Source organism: Rhinopithecus roxellana, chromosome 6, assembly GCF_007565055.1.
Source record: "Rhinopithecus roxellana isolate Shanxi Qingling chromosome 6, ASM756505v1, whole genome shotgun sequence".
In the NCBI taxonomy this organism is placed as follows: domain Eukaryota; kingdom Metazoa; phylum Chordata; class Mammalia; order Primates; family Cercopithecidae; genus Rhinopithecus; species Rhinopithecus roxellana.
The window spans coordinates 105,952,398-105,974,827 of NC_044554.1; the positions used below are offsets into that span (position 1 = coordinate 105,952,398).

At 50.3% G+C, this 22,430-nt stretch overlaps 1 protein-coding gene across 2 annotated transcripts in view; it reads right to left on the bottom strand.

Moving 5' to 3' along the window:
- Window positions 1–14,321, bottom strand: part of SNX8 (sorting nexin 8) — a 61,995-nt gene extending 47,674 nt beyond the window's left edge. The window contains exon 1 of one of the 2 annotated variants that reach the window (XM_030932984.1): window positions 14,180–14,321. In XM_030932984.1, the coding sequence (XP_030788844.1) occupies window positions 14,180–14,273 (94 nt within the window). In that variant the 5' untranslated portion in view covers window positions 14,274–14,321. Of the gene's footprint in view, window positions 1–2,641; window positions 2,776–14,179 lie in introns of those variants that run through there. The other variant, XM_030932985.1, reaches the window with a different exon arrangement.
- Window positions 14,322–22,430: the final 8,109 nt, after the last annotated feature.

Consider the following 22,430-nt stretch of genomic DNA (forward strand, 5'->3'; position numbering starts at 1 on the left):
CACAAAGGGGGAAAAAAAATCACTGGTTCCACGTCACAAAACTGAAGTGCAGTGCTGGAAATAGTCACCACCCAGATGATTTCCTCTGACTCAAATCAGAGTCAAGGGGCAAGCGGAACCAGCCAAGGACATCAGAACCATCCGTCCCACCAATCCCCCGGAACCCCCTTCTGAAAGGGTCCATTCGACTTCAGCTCCTTCCTCAAAACACCTCTCAGGTCTCTCATTTCAGGAACGTTTATCCGAGGGCAGGCCCGGCAATTTGTTCCGGAGTTAAAAAGGAATACTATTTTAGCCAATTGGGGGCATCTTGGAATAACTTGCCAAGTAGGAGTTTGGAGTTCCATAAGAGTCGTCGTCTCTGTTTAACTAAACGCCACCCACTCCTGGCTTGCTGCTTTTTCTTTTTTAACCCTCCTCCTGGCTGTGGTTGCTTCAGTCTGAAAATGACTCTGGTTTTTTCTAGGGTCTCCTGATATGAAAGTGAAAATATTTCAAAATATCCGACGGGGCTAAAAGTCTGTCTTGATCCTCACAGAGGCCAAATGGAGAAGCACCTTCATTGGCCACCAACTTAGGTCCCTCCGAGAACATTCCAAGAAGTTACCCAGCATGATGAGCCGAGTGAGATACAATTAAATCCATGTAAGCAAACCTTTATTGATCTACGGCAAGCATAGCAAGGAAGACGCTGCGCTTCCTTCTCCCGGCTCCCGGCTGCCTCCCGGCTCCTGGTAGACAACCAGGAACGCAATTAATCAACCAGAAAACGTAACACCTCAGAAGTCGGCAAGAACGAATTACGAACCGTGAAAAATGTCACAGGAAGAGAAATATTTAGTCAGTTTTTCCCCCACGGCTAAATTTGCGCTGAACATGAAGACCTAGTTTTCCATGCAAAGAAGGCTGGACTCTCATCTGGTGTCTTACAGACCCCAACACTCCAAGAGCGGTTAACCAGGATGCTCAGATGATCTTAACGTGTTTAAGGGAACTCAGCCTGTGCCTCACAAAATTCAAGAAGTGATTTGGTTTTTCAGAGCTGGCAATCCAAGGAGATTTTATGTTCAACTCCACTGGAAACAAACTGTCTACACCCAGTTGTCCAGAATGAACTAAATATTTTCAGTAGACACGTTGCAAAGCTCTCTTTTTTTTTTTTTTTTTTGGAGACAGAGCCTTGCTCTGTTGTCACCTAGGCTGGAGTAGTGGCACAATCTTAGCTCACTATAGCCTCAATCTCCTGGGCTCAAGCAATCCTCCTGCCTCAGCCTCCCAAGTAACTGGAACTACAGATGCGTACCACCATGCCTGGCTAATTTTTTCTTTTTTTTTTTTTTTTTTTTTTTTTTGCAGAGAAAAAGTCTCGCTATGTTGCCCAGGCTGATCTTTTTTTCTTTTTTTTTTTTTTTTTAAATTATTGAGACAGAGTTTCATTCTTGTCACCCAGGCTGGAGTGCAGTGGTGCAATCTCGGCTCACTACAACCTCCACCTCCTGGGCTCAAATGATTCTCCTGCCTCAGCCTCCTGAGTAGCTGGGATCACAGGCGCCCGTCACCACGCCCAGCTAATCTTTGTATTTTTGGTTGAGATGGGGTTTCACCATGTTGGCCAGGCTGGTCTTGAACTCCTGACCTCAAGTGATCTGTCTACCTCGGCCTCCCCAAGTGCTGGGATTACAGGCGTGAGCCACTGCGGCCAGCCCCTGTTGCGGAGCTTAAACCCAACCTTGAACGAGACAAGTAACCATTCTCCCACTAAACAACTTCAACACTCACCACAGGCATTCTGAATTTACATGCTCTCTCATTATGCCCTGTTTCATAACTTTAAAGTGCATTCCTCTTCTGAAAAGATAAAAAGGACCTAGCACAATTGTCTAGGGTGTTATTTACCAGAAAGGTCTGCACAACTATCTCCCTCTAACGAAAACCATCTGAAGAGGGAAAGCTCCATGCCTACAAATGGCTGTTCAACGTGGCCAGACACAAATCCCGCAGAGACCCTCACAGGCCGGGTCACAGTGCCCACGTCCCAGCTGCGGCCGCAAGCCTGGTGTGAATTCCAGCACCACCCACTATTGGCCGTGTGCTCACGGGCATATGAATACAAGGCAGGCCAGCCCCCAAATTGAGGCTTAGCCCAGAGGCTTCTAGGCTTTGTCTGGAAGGAATTCAAGGCTGAGCCGCTGGTGTTAGCAACTTTCATTGAAGCAGCAGCGCGCACAGCAGCAGCAGAGGGTCCTGCTCCTTGCAGAGCAGAACCACCCCCTTACCAGGGCACCCAGAGCAGCAACTCAGAGGCAGTGTTGCACTCGTATTTATACCTGCTTTTAATTATATGCAAACTAAGGGGTGATTTATGCAGAAATTTCTAGAATGGGGGTAACTTCCGGGCTGTCCAGTCATTGTCATGGAAAAGGGCGTCCATGTGTTGCCATGGTAATGGTAAACTGACATGGCACACTGGCGGGCATGTCTTACGGGAAGGTGCTTCTGCCCTGGACCTATTTCAGCTAGTCCTCAATTTGGTCTGCTATCCAGGCCCCACCTCCAGACTCAAGTTCTCTCTCCTAAGTCATTACCAAACTTCCATGTGCCTCAGTTTCCTCACCTCTAAAGTGAGGCTAGGACTACTTACTTCTCAGCTTGTTAGTTCACACGCAGACCCCAAGGAGAATGCAGAGCACATCGTCCAGGCTCTCAAAGAGTTGGAGATCAGCCGGGCGCGGTGGCTCACGCCGCAAAAGAGTTGGGGATCAGTGGGACTCATTCTCCCACCCCTGCTGTGCAAAAAAGGACCAATTACATATAAATCCATCTCCCCAGCAGGGCGTAGTGGCTCACGCCTGGAATCCCAGCACTCTGTGAGGCCGAAGTGGGCAGATCACGAGGTCAGGAGATCGAGACCATCCTGGCTAACACGGTGAAATCCCGTCTCTACTAAAAATGCAAAAAATTAGCCGGGCGTGGTGGCGGGTAGGCGCCTGTAGTCCTAGCTACTCAGGAGGCTGAGGCAGGAAAATGGCATGAACCCGGGAGGTGGAGCTTGCAGTGAGTGGAGATGGCGCCACTGCACTCCAGCCCAGGCGACAGAGCGAGACTCTGCCTCAAAAAAAAAAAAAAAAATCCATCTCCCCAAGGACAGGGGCAGATGGGAATAGGGTCGCCTCACTGAGTAACCCACCTTGGAGAGAAGCACGCCCATTTGCATATAACACAGCATCACTTTAAACTTCACAGAAGCTTCCAGGAGCTTTCCTCCTTTCCTATCTAGCCAAGGAAGGAAAGTTAACCGCGCACATGCCGTCCTGAGATAAGAAACTGCACACACAGAGATACTCCCCAGACTCTGAAGAGCTGAAAATGCAATTTCAAATCTCCTTTTGGTGCAAAACACCGGCAGTAAGTGGCCGGTTCTTGAAAGACAGGTCCACTTCCAGCCTGGACTGGAATTCCTCAGGAGCTGGGAGGTAAAATTTCGGATCTGAATATAATTAACTGTGCCCAGTCATGAATATCAACTGACTCTCCTTGACAGCCTTGGCCAGAGAGATGCTTTTGGCTGAGAGTAAGGTTCCCAGACAAGCCCTGCTGTTCCTGCAGACGCGGGAGGGTCTGGGTGCTCCATCTTGCTGTGCTGCCAGGGGCCACCGAAACAGCAGGACTTAACAGAGCACCGGGCTGAGCCAGCAGCAGTCAGGCCTCAGAAACGGCTGGAGGCAGGGGAGCTCTTCCACGGAGCAACGGCAGTGCCCTCTGTTAGGAGCAGACCCTGATGCAAGAAAACGGATTTCACCCTAAAGACCCCTCCCTCTGGGTAAATCCAACAGGACTTGGGGCATGAATACTAAGGCAGTCAGTCCAGATACTCCTACAAAACTGTCTTTGGAATCTCAGGTTTCCCCCCAACATTTTGTATTATTTTCTTGGTGGTGGTGTCTTTTTTTTTCTTTTTTTTTTTTTTTTTTTTGAGACAGAGTCTTGCTCTGTTGCCTGGGCTTGAGTGCAGTGGTGCGATCTCAGCTCACTGTAACCTCCGCCTCCTGGGTTCACGCCATTCTCCTGTCTCAGCCTCCCGAGTAGCTGGGATGACAGGTGCCCGCCACCACACCTGGCTAATTTTTGTATTTTTAGTAGAGACAGGGTTTCACTATGTTGGCCAGGCTGGTCTCGAACTCCTGACCTCAGGTGATCCGCCCACCTCAGCTTCCCTAAGTGCTGGGATTACAGGCATAAGCCACCATGCCCGGCCTGTATTGTATTTTGTATTATGAAATACTTTACACATGCACAGAAAGGGCTATAAAACTTCTATGAACACTTGAACAAAATTATATATCAAACACGTGTAACCACCATCCAGGCCAACAATTAAAGACAGCCAGACTAGGCGCAGTGGCTCACACCAGTAATCCCAGCACTTTGGGAGGCCGAGGCAGGAGGACTGTTTGAGCCCAGGAGTTCAAGACCAACCTCAGCAACATCATGAGTCCCTGTCTCTATAAAATAAAAAATAAAGACAGCGGCACCCCAGAAACACTCCTTCTACTGCATCCCTGACAGATCTGGGTGCCTTCCTCCCACCAGAGGGAACTACCAGCCTAATTCGTACAGCATCTTCCTCACTTTTCATTCAGTCTTATCCCCCATGTGAGCACCCCACACAACAGAGTCTATTTCTGCGTACTCTTGTGCTTCACCTCAACTGTCACCCAGGCTAGAGTCCGGTGGCGCCATCTCGGCTCACTGCAACCTATGCCTCGTGGGTTTAATGGATCCTCCTGCCTCAGCCTCCTGAGTAGCTGGGATTACAGGCACCTGCCACTTCGCCCAGTTAATGTTTGTAGTTCCTGGTAGAGACGGCATTTCACCATGGTGCCCAGGCTGATCTCAAACTCCTGAGCTCAAGTGATCTGCCTGCCTTAAGCACCCAAAGTGCTGGGATTACAGGCATGAGCCACCATGCCCAACCTGGCAATTTCTTTTATAGTACAATTTTTTATTTTTATTTTTTGACATGGCATCTCACTCTGTCACCCAGGCCGCAGTGCAGTGATGCAATCGTAGCTTACTGCAACCTTGAACTCCTGGGCTCAAGTGGTCCTCCCATGTGAGGTGCCCAACTAGGTGGAAGTAGCAGAACATGCCATCGTACCTAGTTAATTTTGTTTGTTTGTTTGTTTTGTTTTTTTGAGACGGAGTCTCGCTCTGTCGCCCAGGCTGGAGTGCAGTGGCCAGATCTCAGCTCACTGCAAGCTCCGCCTCCCGGGTTTACGCCATTCTCCTGCCTCAGCCTCCCGAGTAGCTGGGACTACCGGTGCCCGCCACCTCGCCCGGCTAGTTTTTTGTATTTTTTAGTAGAGACGGGGTTTCACTGTGTTAGCCAGGATGGTCTCGATCTCCTGACCTCATGATCCGCCCATCTCGGCCTCCCAAAGTGCTGGGATTACAGGCTTGAGCCACCGCGCCCGGTCTATTTTTGTATTTTTTTAGTAGAGATGGGGTTTCACCTTGTTGGCCAGGCTGGTCTCAAACTCTTGACCTTGTGATCCACCTGCCTCAGCCTCCCAAAGTGCTGGGATTACAGGCGTGAGTCACCGCACCCAGCCTCCGGGACAAGTTTTAATATTGATTCCATTTAACGCATCATTTTCTGGAAAACATGAGGCAAGAATATCTTTAACTGCAATTTTTTTTAACTGACATTTTATCATATTAGCACTTTCGAAGCACAAATTTTATATTCCTTAATGCGCTATTATACAGACATTAGGTAGAAAATCATGAAAACTACTCAACAGTGTAGAAAAATGTCAAGTGAAAGTAACTATAAAGACATATTCACTCTGATGATAACTACACAAAAAGCAATGCACAGGAAAAAAGGAAATACACTAAAATGCAACGGCTGTTAAAGGGGTGGAATTACAGGTGATTTGTCTATAAAATTTTTGCACTTGCTGTTACATCACTTTGTATAACAAAATTTTCTGAAAGCGCCAATTCACACAGCAATAGCACGTTACTGGCTCTGATTACAACTCGCTCACCAGGACATCAGCATAAATCACGTTTTGGAAGACTCCTGGAAAATAACGTAATTGGGCTTCTTGAGAGATATTACCTAACCTGACCTTCTCCAGCCCCTACGGCACTTCCTGGGGTGAATCAAACTTCGCATAATTTCACTTTAAATTTCCGTAACACACAAACTTCAAAATGCTTACAGGAAGCTATAAAGACCCCACTGACCCCCTGCTACACACCACAGAAACAGCAAAGCGCCTCCTACAACTCAGTCAACAAAACAGCAGGAAAGGGAGACCAGATTCTCCCAGAGCTGAACACACGCCCCTCCTCAGTCCTCCCAAAATGGATCCTACCCGATATTTTAATGCCAATATTTTCCCAAAAACACCTCTCACAAAGCATTTCTGCCCCTTAAGTCCGGTTATGTGATTTTTTGGTGATTCTACAGTAAAAATACGCAGAGCATGGGGGCACTCCAGTTTCTCAGAGGGTGACAATGGGCCTGGCCTGGCCAACATGGTGAAACCTCATCTCTACTAAAAATACAAAAATTAGCCAGGTGTGGTGGTGGACACGTGTAATCTCAGCTACTCAGGAGGTTGAGGCAGGAGACTCGCTTGAACCCGGGAGGCAGAGGGTACAGTGTGCCAAGATTGCACCATTGCACTCTAGCCTGGGCAACAAGAGCAAAAACTCTGTCTCCAAAAAAAAGGTGACAGTGACAATGCTGGTGACCAACAGCCAGGCTCTCCATGTGCTCTGTGCCTACCTGCAGCCTCCGAGCTTCTAATCACCACATGGCTCCTCTCAGACACAGCAGGTCCTGCGAAGCCACCCACATCCAGCCAGCACCACCATCACCCCCGGTCTCTTCCCACCACCCCAGCAAACAGGATGGGCAAACATCTCTTTTTGTGAAGCATTTTTCTCAGGAAAGACAAAATAATACCAAAACAGAATTCCCCTACCCGGAACACATCACTTTCTTGCTAACCACAAATTCTGGCAAAATCTGTTCTACATAACACTGATTCAGTTAGTTCCTCTTTCTTCAAATTGACACGTTTTACCTTGCAAATTGTGTATGTGAGTGTGTGTGTGTGTGTGTGTGTGTGTGAGAGAGAGTGAGAGGATTAGCAAGTTTAAAGACTGGTAACAAAAGGTAACAAAACATCTTTGCAGTGTTGTCAAGTCTTATGATATAAGAAATGTGGTATCTTATAAAAATGTATAAAAATGTAATTCTATTCAAATATCTGAGACTCTGCTACACAGCAGATAGTATTGTGGATACTATGGTTAAAGAAAAAAAGGTTTCTGTTTTCTGGAGAAAATCAGAATAAAAAAATAGTAACAAATATATAAATAAAATAAACTTATAAAAAAAAATAAGTTTGCTCATCAGTTTACTACCAAAATGTGTGTCATGGCCAGTCATAGTGGTTCACACTTGTAATCGCAGCACTTTGGGAGGCTGCGGCGGGCAGATCACCTGAGGTCAGCAGTTCAACCAGCCTGGTCAACATAGTAAAACTCAGACTCTGCTAAAAATACAAAAATTAGCGGGGCATGGTGGCACACACCTGTAATCCCAACTACTGGGGAGGCTGAGCAGAAGTCACCTGAACCCGGGAGACGGAGGTCGCACTAAGGCTAGATGGCACCACTGCACTCCAGCCTGGGCAACAGAGCAAGACTCTGTCTAAAAAAAAAAAAAAAAATGTGTGTCATGGAAGGGAGCGAAATGAGGCAGAAGGTTTTGTCCCTAATGCAAACAATACTGTGAGGCATAATTTAATCACCATAAAATGCACAAATCTTTTTTTTTTTTTTTTTTTTTTTGAGATAGAGTCTTGCTCTGTCGACCAGGCTGCAGTGGCACGATCTCGGCTCAGCATAACCTCTGCCTTCCAGGTTAATGCAACTCTCCTGCCTCAGCCTCCCGAGTAGCTGGGATTACAGGCGCTCACCATCATGCCCAGCTAATTATTGGATTTTTGTACAGATGGGGTTTCACCATGTTGGCCAGGCTGGTCTTGAACTCCTGACCTCAGGTGATCCACCTGCCTCGGCCTCCCGAAGTGCTGGGATTACAGGCGTGAACCACCAGGCTCAGCCCCAAATCTGTTTTTTAAATAGGGACGGGGTCTCACTCTATTGCCCAGTCTGGCCTCAAACTCCTGGCCTCAAGTGATCCTCCTGCCTTAACCTCCCAAAGTGTTAGGATTACAGACGTGAGCTTCCACACACTGCTCAAAATGTATAAGTAGGCCAGGTGGGGTGGCTCACACCTGTAATCCCAGCACTTTTGGAGGCCAAGGCAGGTGAATTACATGAGGTCAGGAGTCTGCGACCATTCTTCCTCGCCAACAGGGTGAAACTTCATCCCTACTAAAAATACAAAAATTAGACAAGTGTGGTGGCACATGCCTGTAATCCCAGCTACTGGGGAGGGTGAGGCACAAGAATCGCTAGAGCTGGCCGACGCGGTGGCTCATGCCTGGAATCCCAGCACTTTGGGAGGCAGAGTTGGGCAGATCACCTGAGGTCAGGAATTTGAGACCAGCCTGACCAACATGGAGAAACCCTTTCTCTACTAAAAAATGCAAAATTAGCTGGGCGTGGTGGCACATGCCTGTAATTCCAGCTACTTTGGGAGGCTGAGGCAAGAGAATTGCTTGAACCTGGGAGGAAGAGGTTGCAGTGAGCAGAGATCGCGCCATTGCACTCCAGCCTGGGCAACAAGAGCGAGACTCTGTCTCAAAAAGAAAAAAAAGTAGGCCGGGCGCGGTGGCTCAAGCCTGTAATCCCAGCACTTTGGGAGGCCGAGACGGGTGGATCACAAGGTCAGGAGATCGAGACCATCCTGGCGAACACGGTGAAACCCCGTCTCTACTAAAAAAAATACAAAAAACCAGCCAGGTGAGGTGGCAGGCGCCTGTAGTCCCAGTTACTCGGGAGGCTGAGACAGGAGAACGCCGTAAACCCGGGAGGCGGAGGTTGCGGTGAGCTGAGATCCGGTCCCTGCACTCCAGCCTGGGTGACAGAGCGAGACTCCGTCTCAAAAAAAAAAAAGAAAAGAAAAAAGAAAACAAAGTATAAACCTTAAGTGACAGCACAAAGAATTCTGACCAACGTATTCAGGCAGAGAACAAACCTGACATGAGCGAGCAGCTGCAGGTAAGGGCCAGGTGGGAGCCCAGGGAGCATGGAATCGCCCAGGCAAGAGGGGAAGGCTGGGGGAGGGGTGAAGGAGCCCCGAGGGTTAGCAAAGGCCCTGGACCTGCCTCAATGACACTCAAGAAGTCATCGCCAGGTCAACGCAGACAAACAGCACGGAGCTTCGGAACCGAATGGAATGTATGGAATGCCACGGGATAAGCCACAAGTGAAGCATGACTCGCCCTCATTCTAAAGAGTCAGTGTAGGGCCGCAGGACTGTATACGGCAGAGCCAGGATACACCGAGGTCATCTGTACATGTTTCTATCCGTGTATTAATCAATCCCGAGAAATCAGGTCGGACGACCAAGCACACCTACCACACTCATTGCTGTTCTCACTCGATGTCACAATCATTGAGCTTCACAGCCTCAGAACAGGCCCTGAAAAACCCTTGTCCTGCAGAGTCAGAGGACAGAATGTTCCGGTCAATCAGATATTTTGACAGGAAGAGTTTCAATATAAAATCCAGCCAGGCTCGGTGCCTCATGCCGGTAATCCCAGCACTTTGGGAGGCCCGGGTGGGAGGATTGCTTGAGGCCAGGAGTTCCATACCAGCCTGGGCAACACAGCCAGACTGTCTCTGCAAAAAATTTTAAAAATTGGCCAGGCGTGGCCGGGCGCGGTGGCTCACGCCTGTAATCCCAGCACGCTGGGAGGCTGAGGCGGGCGGATCACGAGGTCAAGAGATCAACACCATCCTGGCTAACACGGTGAAAGCCCGTCTCTACTAAAAAATACAAAAAATTAGCCAGGCATGGTGGCGGGCGCCTGTAGTCCCAGCTACTAGGGCGGCTGAGGCAGGAAGGCAGGAGAATGGCGTGAACCCGGGAGGTGGAGCTTGCAATGAGCCAAGATCGCACCACTGCACTCCAGCCTGGGTGACAGAGCGAGACTCCATCTCAAAAAAAAAAAAAAAAATTGGCCAGGCGTGATTGTGCATGCCTGTAGCTCCAGCTACCCAGGAGGCTGAGGCAGGAGGAACACTTTAGCCCCAGAGTTTGAGGTTGCAGTGATGCATGACATCCAGCCTGAGCAAAAGAGTAAGACCCTGTCTCAAAAAAAAAAAAAAAAAAAAAAAAAAAAGGAGACGAGGCCGGGCGTGGCGGCTCACACCTGCAATCCCAGCACTTTGGGAGGCCAAGGTGGGCGGATCACCTGAGGCCAGGAGGTCAAGACCAGCCTGGCCAAGATGGCGAAACCACGTCTCTACCAAAAATACAAAATACCAAATATACAAAAATACCAAAAATACAAAAATGTGCCAGGTGTGATGGCACATGCCTGTAATCCCAGCTACTTGGGAGGCTGAGGCAAGAGAATCACTTGAACCTTGCAGGCGGAGGTTGCAGTGAACCGAGATCGTGCCACGGCACACCAGCCTAGGCAGAAGAGCGAAACTCTGTCTCAAAAAAATAAATAAAAGGCCGGGCGCGGTGGCTCAAGCCTGTAATCCCAGCACTTTGGGAGGCCAAGACGGGCGGATCACGAGGTCAGGAGATCGAGACCATCCTGGCGAACACAGTGAAACCCCGTCTCTACTAAAAATACAAAAAATGAGCCGGACGAGGTGGCGGGCGCCTGTAGTCCCAGATACTTGGGAGGCTGAGGCAGGAGCATGGCGTGAACCCGGGAGGCGGAGCTTGCAGTAAGCTGAGATCCGGCCACTGCACTCCAGCCTGGGCGACAGAGCGAGACTCCGTCTCAATAAATAAATAAATAATTAAATAAATAAATAAATAGAAAAGAAAAAGAATATACTACACTGGGGAAACATGAGCACGTTTATACAAGGAAGTATATATTTCCTGAGTACACATATGAATAAAATGTGAAAACAGAACTAAAAGGATCCATCCCAAACTGAGAACAACGGTCACCTCTCAGGTACAGACAGGAGACGACTGCAGTTAGGGTGGGACTTTCACTTAATCTACAATGTTTCTATTCTTTTTTAAAGAAAATACATTTATCCATGCATGGCATAAGTGAAAGTTAAGTTTTTATAAAGGGGGTTGCCCTACAGAGCACATGCAGCTTAAGCTTCAATTAATTCAAATAGAATGAGACTCTTAATGCGGAGAAGTACAGCAAGCACATTTTTTTCTGTCAACACCAAAGACGCAGGAGATTTCACAGTCCCCACATGAATACCACCAGTGGGCTCTGGCTGTGTGGTCAAAACCCTAAAAAAGAGGAAATTCAGTGTATACTCATAAGGCACAACAACCGCTCTTTCAAACCAACCTTAGTGAATGTGTAAGTCACACCCATAGTCTCTGGACAATATTCAAAGACTTAACTCTTTTCTTTGCTGTTTTTGTTTTGGTTTTCTTTTTTTAAAAATTTGAGATGGGATTTCGCTATGTTGCCCAGGCTGGTCTCTAGCACCTGGGCTCAGGCAACCCTCCCTCCTCAGCCTCCCCAAGTGCTGTGATTTCAGGCGTGAGCCATAGTGCTTGGTCTCAAGGCTGAGGTTTTCTCACTGCAGCCCACCCAGTCAGGGTCCCCACCAACATACATTCCCTTGACATTGCCCGCTTTGGGCAAATTACTTACCTCTGGATTTTAGTTTTCTCAGTGTAAAAAGACTGCTAGGCCAGGCCTACTGGCTCACGCCTATAATCCCAGCACTTTGGGAGGCCGAGGCAGGTAGGTCACGAGGTTAGGACATCGAAACCATCCTAGCTAACACGCTGAAACTAAAAATACAAAAAAGGAGCCAGGCGTGGTGGAGGGCGCCTGTAGTCCCAGCTACTCGGGAGGCTGAGGCACGAGAATGGTGTGAACCCAGGAGGCGGAGCTTGCAGTGAGCAGAGATCGTGCCACTGCACTCCAGCCTGGGCGACAGACCGAGACTCTGCCTCAAAAAAAAAAAAAAGAAAAAAAAGACCTGCTATACCACTTCACCCCCCTGCCAGGATGATGACCAAGTTTCAAACAGAAGGACAGGCTACGTCCTCAGAGTCTGTGAGCCCCACTTTCAGACTTGCCTGGTTACAGGAAAGGGTACTGTGAAGTGCTACCTTGTCCCAGCTACCCCAATCTGTGGATCCCATTAGCACTCCTGATAAAATCACCACTGCCCCCAGAAAAAGCCAATTACCTACAGGAATTCCAGGCCACATCAAAGGGAGGGCAGTCTCCCAGAGACATAGCTCCCTCGGGCGTACACAGCTCAGACTATCTCTAAATCACACCATGATGGTAGCCTCTGGAGTCTACTTCCATGAGTCCTGAAGAAAATACAGTCCCCTATACCTGCAGAGGATCCCTGAACCACCAGCCCTCCAGCAACACCAGATTGCTTTACAAAGTGAGGTAGCAGCCACAGTCCGATCCAATCACAGCCTATGATCCAATCACAGCCTACCGTTCCTAAGTGACCCCTCGGAAGGGGTCCCACCTGGGGCCCACACTGGCCACCAACATGTGACTTCATGGACACAATGTTCTAACCGGCGAGAACTATCACACGCCTCCCCTTACACTGATACAACGGAAAGGAAAAAGTAAGACCCATTCTGGAAGGACCTTCTTTCTAGACACAGAGTCTTCACCTCCAGGACGCCTACCAAATGCAACACTCCCTCCCCTGTTCCCCACTGCCGTTTCTCCCCTACGAAGAAACTGTCTACCAACCCTCTAGAACTCACTTCAGTCATCACCTCCTCAGCGACACCTTGCCAGACCTCCCCGAAAGTGGATTCCCCAACCTTGTGCCCCCCACCAAGAAGAAACCGTAACTCACACCAACACCCAACTACATCTCTTCTCTGGCAGCAAAGGAACATCCAGAAATTACGGGCACCCTCCTGTATTCCTTCTAATGTTTAGTCTCATTAACCCAAATCCCTTAAAGAGAAATACAGGAGGCCGGGTGCAGTGGCTCACGCCTGTAATCCCAGCACTCTGGGAAGCCAAGGTGGTTGGATCACCCGAGGTCAGGAGTTGGAGACCAGCCTGGCCAACATGGTGAAACCCCGTCTCTACTAAAAATACAAAACTTAGCCGTGCGTCGTGGTGGGTGTCTGTAATCCCAGCTACTCAGAAGGCTGGGGCAGGAGAATCGCTTGAATCCGGGAGGCGGAGGTTGCAATGAGCCGAGATATTGCACTCCAGCCTGAATGAGAGTGAGAATCTGTCTCAAAAAAAAAGACATAGAAAAGACATACAGGCCAGGCACAGTGGCTCATGCCTGTACTCCCAGCACTCTGGGAGACCAAGGCAGGAGGACTGCTTGAGGCCAGGAGCTCCAGACCAGCCTGGGCAACATAGCAAGATCCCATCTCTACAAAAATAAAAAAATTACCGGGCGTGACCGCACCCGCCCGCAGTCCCAGCACTTTGGGAGGCTAAGGCGGGAGGATCACTTGAGAGAGAGAGAGAAATAACAGCTACACATCTATAGATTCGGTTCACAGATGAGAAAACAGAGGTCCTGAGAGGTGAAATCACTGGCCCAAGACCACACAACTGACAAGAGCTTGGGAGAGAGGAGGTGGCTAGGAAAGGAGCCCAAGTCTGGGGAAGTGGCCCCCAGGGCCATGGCCCAGCGTGACCGGGCAGGGCAGAAGAGCAGAGCCCCAGGACCGGGCCGAGGAGGAAACTGTCCCCGAGGAAGCCTCTGAGAGCCCCGGGAAAGCGCCTCGGAACGTGGCCAGCTGTAGCCTAGACAGGGCTCTCCCGGCGCAGGAGGGCAGGGGACCCCAAGGGACGGAGGCGCGAGAGAGCACGGGGACCCCCAAAGGACAGGCGCGCGGGAGGGCAGGGGGACCCCCGAGGGACTGGGGCGCGCGGCCGAACGCGGGGCGCGGGGACAGGAAACGAGTCGGGGACCGAGCACGACGGCTGAGCCCGTCCGCCGAGGGTGGTCGGGCCGCGCGCCCAGGGCAGGTGGGGGCTACCGTCACCCCAAGCCCTACCTGCCGCCGGGGGATCCGCCTCCTCGTCAGCCTCCGCCTCAGCTGCCGCCCCGACTGCAGCCGCAGGCAGCGGGTCCATCGCGCGGCCAGTCATGTGAGCCCTCGCTCCCACGTGACTTCCTCCCGCGCCGCCCCGCCGCGCCGCCCTGCCGCGCCGCGCCCGCGCCCCGCCCACACCCCGCCTGGCCACGCCCCGTCCCCGGCGCGCCACGCCCACAGTCCGCCCCTGCTGGGCCCGCCACGCTCCTCGCCCGGCCTCGCCTCGCCTACAACTCGCCTAGCCACGCCCACACTCCCCTCCCCGTCCACGTGGACAAGGAGCTGGCTGGCGGCGCACGTTACCTCCGCCTCAGGTTGGACCGCGGGCTCGCAGGTGCACTGCCTCAGGCGCAAGCCGGCAACCACAGCACCCTCGTTCACTCCCATCTCTCCTCGCCCAGTCACGCCCTTGTTCGCTCATTCACCGGTCACACTGGGGTTCTCTGACTCGCACTTCCTCATTCATCCACTCCACTCATTCGCTCACCCACGCAGTGCATCCTGCATTCATTCATTCACCCACTCACTCGCTCACTCACTGCATCCTGCATTCATTCATCCACTCACTCACTCACAGCATACTGCATTCATTCATTCACCAACTCACGCACTGCATCCTGCATTCATTCATTCACCCACTCACACACTCACTGCATCCTGCATTCATTCATCCACCCACCCACTCACTCACTGCATCCTGCATTCATTCATTCACCCACTCACTCACTGCATCCTGCATTCATTCACCAACTCACACACTCACTGCATCCTGAATTCATTCATTCACGCACTCACTGCATCCTGCATTCATTCATCCACTCACCCACTCACTCACTGCATCCTGCATTCATTCATTCACCCACTCACTCACTGCATCCTGCATTCATTCATCCACCCACCCAGTCACTCACTCACTGCATCCTGCATTCATTCACCCACTCACACACTCACTGCATCCTGCATTCATTCATTCACCCACTCACTCACTCACTGCATCCTGCTTTCATCCATTCACCCACTCACTCACTCACTCACTCACTGCATCCTGCATTCATTCACACAACCACTCACTCACTGCATTCTGCATTCATTCATTCATTCACCCACTAACTCACTCACTCACTGCATCCTGCATTCATCCACCCACTCAATGGCCCACTCAGGTTTGCTGGCTGCCACAGGGAGGTCAGGAAGCCCTGTGCTGGGTGCTGAGAATACAAAGATGTTTCCTGTGCGTTCCTCGATCTGGAGGAGGCACAGATGGCCAGAGTGAAGCAAGTGTGCTGACTGTTCCAAAACGGGAGCAAGGCTGTGGGGCACACCACAGAAGAGGGTGAAGGGTGAAGGGCAATCCCTTCCCTACACGGGTGAAGGGATCCCTGGATGGATGGCACCGGAGTCAGGGCTGGAGGAATGAGGAGTTAAGCAGGAGGAGGGCATGAAGGCTCTGAGACATCAGCTGCAGATGCTGTGGTCATTCCAGGCTAAAAGTATGGGGGTTGGCATGGAGATTGATAGGCCTGCGTGAGGAAGGGGCTTGTTTGCAAAGAAAGGGTCCTCGACCTTCCTTTATTTATTTATTTATTTAGAGACGGAGTCTCACTTTGTTGCCCAGAGTGGAGGGCAGTGACATGATCTTGGCTCACTGCAATCTCCGCCTCCCAGGTCAAGCGATTCTCCTGTCTCAGCCTCCCGTGTAGCTAGTATTACAGGCGTGTGCCACCATGCCCAGTTAATTTTTGTATTTTTAGTAGAGACGGGGTTTCACCATGTTGGCCAGGCTGGTCTTGAACTCCTGACCTCAAGTGATCTGCCCACCTCGGCCTCCCAAAGTGCTGGGATTACAGGCTTGAGCCACTACGCCCAGCCATCCTGGACCGTCTAACACTGATGTCACACAATGTCTGGGGAGTTGATTACAAAACGAATAGCCCAGAACCATATCAGGTCCTAGGAAGCGTCCCCTTCTCACAAGGTAGGTAGTTCCTCTGGCTATAGCTGCTGGACCCTGCCTCGGTAACAGATGACGGCACCTAGGACACTGTGGGGTCCCAGCACCCCAGGACCTCCATGCGAGCAGCCACACCAGTGATGCTATCTCCACCATAAATTGTGAGGCTGAGGTTGCAGTGAGCCGAGATGGAGATGTCCTTCTGCCATGGATGTATAACAGCTTTCCCAAGGCACAGTGGAACACGGCGGGATCCTGTGACCTCCCCGCAATATCCGAGACCTGCTTCCTTCCTCCACCCTCACTTCCTTCCAGCTGCTGTTGCCATCAAATAATGTACTCAGCACTTTCCCTGATGCCACGCACACATATATACTCTGCTCATTTCCTGATCATATTTTTATTAGAGGCAGGGTCTTGCTATGTTGCCCAGGTCTGGACTTTAGTGGCCCAATCATAGCTCACTATGGCCTCAAACTCCTGGCCTCAAGCAGTCCTCCCACCTCAGCCTCCCAAGTAGCTGGGACTAAGGCACACGCCACTATGCCCAGCTGTTTGCTACATATTTTTGGTCTCAAACTAGATTATAAAATATTTACTTACTAAATTTTTAGCTTGGCGCAGTGGCTCACGCCTGTAATCTCAGCACTTTGAGAGGCTGAGGCGGGCGGTTCACCTGAGGTCAGGAGTTTGAGACCAGTCTGGCCAACATGGGGAAACCTAGTCTCTATTAAAAATACAAAAATTAACTGGATGTGGTGGCAGGCACCTGTAATCCCAGCTACTCGGGAGACTGAGGCAGGAGAATCACTTGAACCCGCGAGGCGGAGGTTGCAGTGACCCAAGATTGCACCATTGTACTCCAGCTTAGGCGAAAAGAGGGAGACTTCGTTGAAAAAAAAATTTTTTTTAATTCATTGTACTCAGCTGGGCACAGTGGCTCCTGCCTATAATTCCAGCACTTTGGGAGGTCGAGGCAGGAGGATCACTTGAGCCCAGGAATTCTAGACCAGCCTGGGCAACATAGTGAGACCCCATCTCTAAAAAAAAAAAAAAAAATTAGCCAGACATAATGGCACACACCTGTAGTCCCAGCTACCATGAAGGCTGAGGCGAGAGGATTGCTTGAGCCCAGGATGTCAAGGCTGCGGTGAGCTGTGATCGCATCACTGCACTCCAGGCTGGGTGATAGAGCGAGTCCCTTTGTCTAAAAATAAAAAATAAAAATAAAATTGTTGCACTAAAAACTGTAAATTGGCCGGGTATGGTGGCTCATGCCTGTAACCCCAGCAGCACTTTGGGAGGCCAAGACCAGCAGATCACCTGAGTTCAGAAGTTCAAGACCAACCTGGTCAACACAGGGAAACCCCGTCCCCAATAAAAACACAAAAATTAGCCGGGTGTGGTGGCGCACGCCTGTAATCCCAACTACTGGGGAAGCTCATGTGGGAGAACCACTTGACCCGGGGAGGCAGAGGTTGCAGTGAGCTGAGATCTTACCACTGTACTCCAGCCTGGGTGACAGAGTAAGACCCTGCCTCAAAAAAATAAAATAAAAAAACTGTAAATTGTGGCCGGGCATGGTGGCTCATGCCTAGTAATCCCAGCACTTTGGGAGGCAGAGGGGGGCGGATCACCTGGGGTTAGGAGTTCAAGACAAGCTTGGCCAATATGGCAAAAACCCATCTCTGCTAAAAATACAAAAATTAGCTGGGTGTGGGCCGGGCACAGAGGCTCACGCCTGTAATCCCAGTACTTTGGGAGGCCAAGGTGAGCGGATCACAAGGTCAGGAGATCGAGACCATCCTGGCTAACAAGGTGAAACCCCGTATCTACTAAAAATACAAAAAAAAAGAAATTAGCTGGACGTGGTGGCGGACACCTGTAGTCCCAACTACTCTGGAGGCTGAGGCAGGAGAATGGGGTGAACCTGGGAGGCAGAGCTTGCAGTGAGCCGAGATCGTGCCACTGCACTCCAGCCTGGGAGACAGAGCAAGACTCCGTCTCAAAAAACAACAACAAAAAATTAGCTTGGTGTGGTGACAGGCGCCTGTAATCCCAGCTACTTGGGAGGCTGAGGGAGGAGAATCACTTGAACCCGGGAGGCAGAGGTTGCAGTGAGCCGAGATCACGTCACTGCACTCCAGCCTGGGTGACAGAGGAAGACTATGTCTCAAAAAAAAAAAAAAAAAAAAGGTAAATCGTTATACAAGTATAAAAGTACAATAATAGTGGCTAGGGCCAGGCACAGTGGCTCACGCCTGTAATCCCAGCACTGTGGGAGGCCGAGGTGGACGGATCACCTGAGGTCGGGAGTTCGAAACCAACCTGACCAACATGAAGAAATCCTGTCTCTACTAAAAATACAAAATTAGCGGGGCGTGGTGTCGTATGCCTATAATCCCAACTACTTGGGAGACTGAGGCAGGAGACTTGCTTGAACCCGGGAGGCGGAGGTTGTGGTGGAGGACTTTTTTTTTTAGTTCCTCAGATTATTCAAATGTGCAGCCCAGTTGGAAGACCCCACTCTAAGTTGAAAAATTTGTCTTATTCCTGTGAACATTTCCTGAGTATTTAGTATGTATCAAAATTTGTGTGGCTAGTGGCTGGGCACAGCAGCTCACACCTGCAATCTCAGCACTTTGGGAGGCCAAGGCAGGAGGATGACACACCCAGGAGTTCAAGACCAGCCTGGCAACACAGCAAGAGCCTGACTCTACAAAAAATACAAACAAAAGAATTAGCCCAGTGGTGGTGTGTGCCTCTAGTCCCAGCTACACCAAAGGTTGAGATAGGAGGATCACTTCAGCCTGGGAGGTTGAGGCTGCAGTAAGCCATGATTGCACTGCTCCACTCCAGCCTGGATGACAGAGTGAGGCCCTGGCTCCAAAAATAAAAACAAGGCTGTGCACAGTGGCTCATACCTGTAATCCCTGATATCGCACCACTGCACCCCAGTGAAACACCATCTCAAAGTAAATAACTAAATAAGTAAAATAAAAATAAAAACAAAAACAAAATGTGTGTGGCCGGTGGGGGGCAATGCAGGGACAGCCAGACAAGGTCTCTGTCCTGCAAAGCCTCCTGATGGAAGTGGGTGGAGAAAACAGCAGAATTCTCACACACGCCGAATAAAGCCAGGGCTACAGGTGGGAACGTGAGGGCTGTGGCGGGAAATGGCGGGGGGAATAATCGGGTCTAATTCAGCACGCCTGCAGGAAGGGAAAGGCAATCCTCACACATCGCCAGCTCTGCTACCAGATCCCTCCAGTGTTTGGAGAGTGCCTTGGGAATGTGCACCGACATATGTCTGCCTTCAGCAGATCTTCCCCAAAGAATACTATTCCTGTTTACTCAGGGAACTGTAAAAAGAAAATGGAATTTTTTTTTTTTTTGAGACGGAGTCTCACTCTGTCACCCAGGCTGCAGTGCAGTGGTGCGACCTCGGTTCACTGCAAGCTCCGCCTCCCGGGTTCACGCCATTCTCCTGCCTCAGCCTCCCGAGTAGCTGGGACTACAGGTGCCCACCACCACGCCCGGCTAATTTTTGTATTTTTAGTAGAGACGGGGTTTCACCGTGTTAGCCAGGATGGTCTCAATTTCCTGACCTCGTGATCTGCCCACCTTGGCCGCCCAACGTGCTGGGATTACAGGCGTGAGCCACCGCACCCGGCTTTTTTTTTTTTTTTTTTTTGAGACAGTCTCACGCTTGTCGCCCAGGCTGGAGTGCAATGAGGCGATCTTGGCTCACTGCAACCTCTACCTCCCGGGTTCAAGAGATTCTGCTGCCTCAGCCTCCCAAGTAGCTGGGATTACAGGCTCCCGCCACCATGCCCAGCTAATTTTTGTATTTTTAGTAGAGATGGGCTTTCACCATATTGGCCAGGTTGGTCTCGAACTCCTGGCTTCAGGTGATCCGCTGCCTAAGCCTCCCAAAGTACTGGGATTATAGGCGTGAGCCACCATGCCCGGCCTGGAATTTCTCAATTCTAAAACATTTTGCTTAGTAGCAAGAATCCAGTTATATTAAGATGGTTAATCTGTTTTTTGATTCACATTTATTGCTTTTCATTTAGGAAAATGGGAACTAGCTAGGCAAATGGACATCACTTAGCATGTGGAACATGGGAGTCAGGATTTAACTACACAGGAGGATGTGCAGAAAGGACCTGCTAAGGACCTTTTAAAAAGAGTTACTAAAACGCTGGTGCAGTGGCTCACGCCTATCATTGCAGTGCTTTGGGAGGCCAAGATGGGAGGAGAGCTTGCGTTCAGGAGTTGGAAGCTGCAGTGAGCTGTGATTGCGCCATCGTACTCCAGCCTGGGTCACAGAGCAAGACCCCATCACTTAAAAATAAATGCTGGGCCAGGCGCGGTGGCTCAAGCCTGTAATCCCAGCACTTTGGGAGGTTTAGGCAGTGGATCATCTGAGGCCAGGAGTTCGAGACCAGCCTGGCTAATATGGTGAAAGCCCGTCTCTACTAAAATACAAAAATTAGCTGGGCATGGTGGCCGATCACGAGGTCAGGAGATCGAGACCATCCTGGCTAACACAGTGAAACTCCATCTCTACTAAAAATTACAAAAAACTAGCCGGGTGAGGTGGCAGGCGCCTGTAGTCCCAGCTACTTGGGAGGCTGAGGCAGGAGAATGGCATAAACCCGGGAGGTGGAGCTTGCAATGAGCTGAGATCCGGCCACTGCACTCCAGCCTGGGCGACAGAGCGAGACTCCGTCTCAAAAATATAAATAAATATAAATAAATAAATAAATGCTGACCGGGTGCCGTGGCTCACACCTATAACCCCAGCACTTTGGAGGCCAAGGTGGGTGGATCACCTGAGGTCGGGGATTCAAGATCAGCCTGGCTAACACGGTGAAACCCCATCTCTACTAAAAATACAAAATTAGCTGGGTGTGGTGGCACACGCTTGTAATCCCAGCTACTTGGGAGGCTGAGGCAGCAGAATCACTTGAACCCAGGAGGTAGAGGTTGCAGTGAGCCATAATCGTGCCACTGCACTCCAGCCTGGGACAGATGGAGACTCCATGTCAAAAGTAAAATAAAATAGAATAAGCCGGGCGCGGTGGCTCACGCCTGTAATCCCAGCACTTTGGGAGGCCGAGGCAGGTGGATCACCTGAGGTCGGGAGTTCAAGACCAGCCTGACCAACATGGAGAAACCCCGTCTCTACTAAAAATACAAAATTAGCCAGGGTGGTGGCGCATGCCTGTAATCCCAGCTACTCAGGAGGCTGAGGCAGGAAAATTGCTTGAACCCGGGAGGCGGAGGTTGCGGTGAGCCGAGATCACGCCACTGCACTCCAGCCTGGGTAAAAAGAGCGAAACTCTGTCCCCCAAAAAAATAAAAATAAAATAAAATAGAAGAAAATAAAATAAAATAAATGCTTTGGGCCAGGCGCTGTGGGTTATGCCTGTAATCCCAGCACTTTGGGAGGCTGAGGTATGTGGATCACCTGTGGTCAGGAGTTCAAGACCAGCCTGGCCAACATGGTAAAACCCTATCTCTACTAAAAATAAAAAAATTAGCCGGGCGAGGTGGTGGGCGCCTGTCATCCCAGCTACTCAGGAGGCTGAAGCAAGATAATTACTTGAACCTGGGAGACAGAGGTTGCAGTGAGCCAAGATCTTGCCACTGCACTCCAGCCTGGGCGACAGAGGGAGACTCCATCTCTAAATAAATAAATAGTGTGGGCCAGGCGTGGTGGCTTACACCTGTAGTCTTAGCACTTTGGGAGGCCAAGGCCGGTGGATCATCTGAGGGCAAGAGTTCAAGACCAGCCCAGCCAATATGGTGAAACCCCATTCCTACTAAAAATACAAAAATTAGCTGGGCATGATGGTGGGTGCCTGTAATCCCATCTACTCAGGAGGCTGAGGCATGAGAATCGCTTGAACTTGAGGGATGGAGGTTGCAGTGAACTGAGATTGTGCCACTGCACTCCAGCCAAGGCGACAGAGGGAAAATCTATCTCAAAAAAAAAAAACAAAAACAAAAAACACCCAACCAAACAAAAAAACTAACAATGGGTAATGCATTGTTTAGTGTATCTTAGAAATACTAATAATGGGCCGGGCACAGTGGCTCATGCCTATAATCCCAGCACTTTGGGAGGCTGAGACAGGCAGATCACGAGGTCAGGAGATCGAGACCATCCTGGCTAACACGGGGAAACCCCGTCTCTACTAAAAAAATACAAAAATCTAGCCAGGCGAGGTGGCAGGCGCCTGCAGTCCCAGC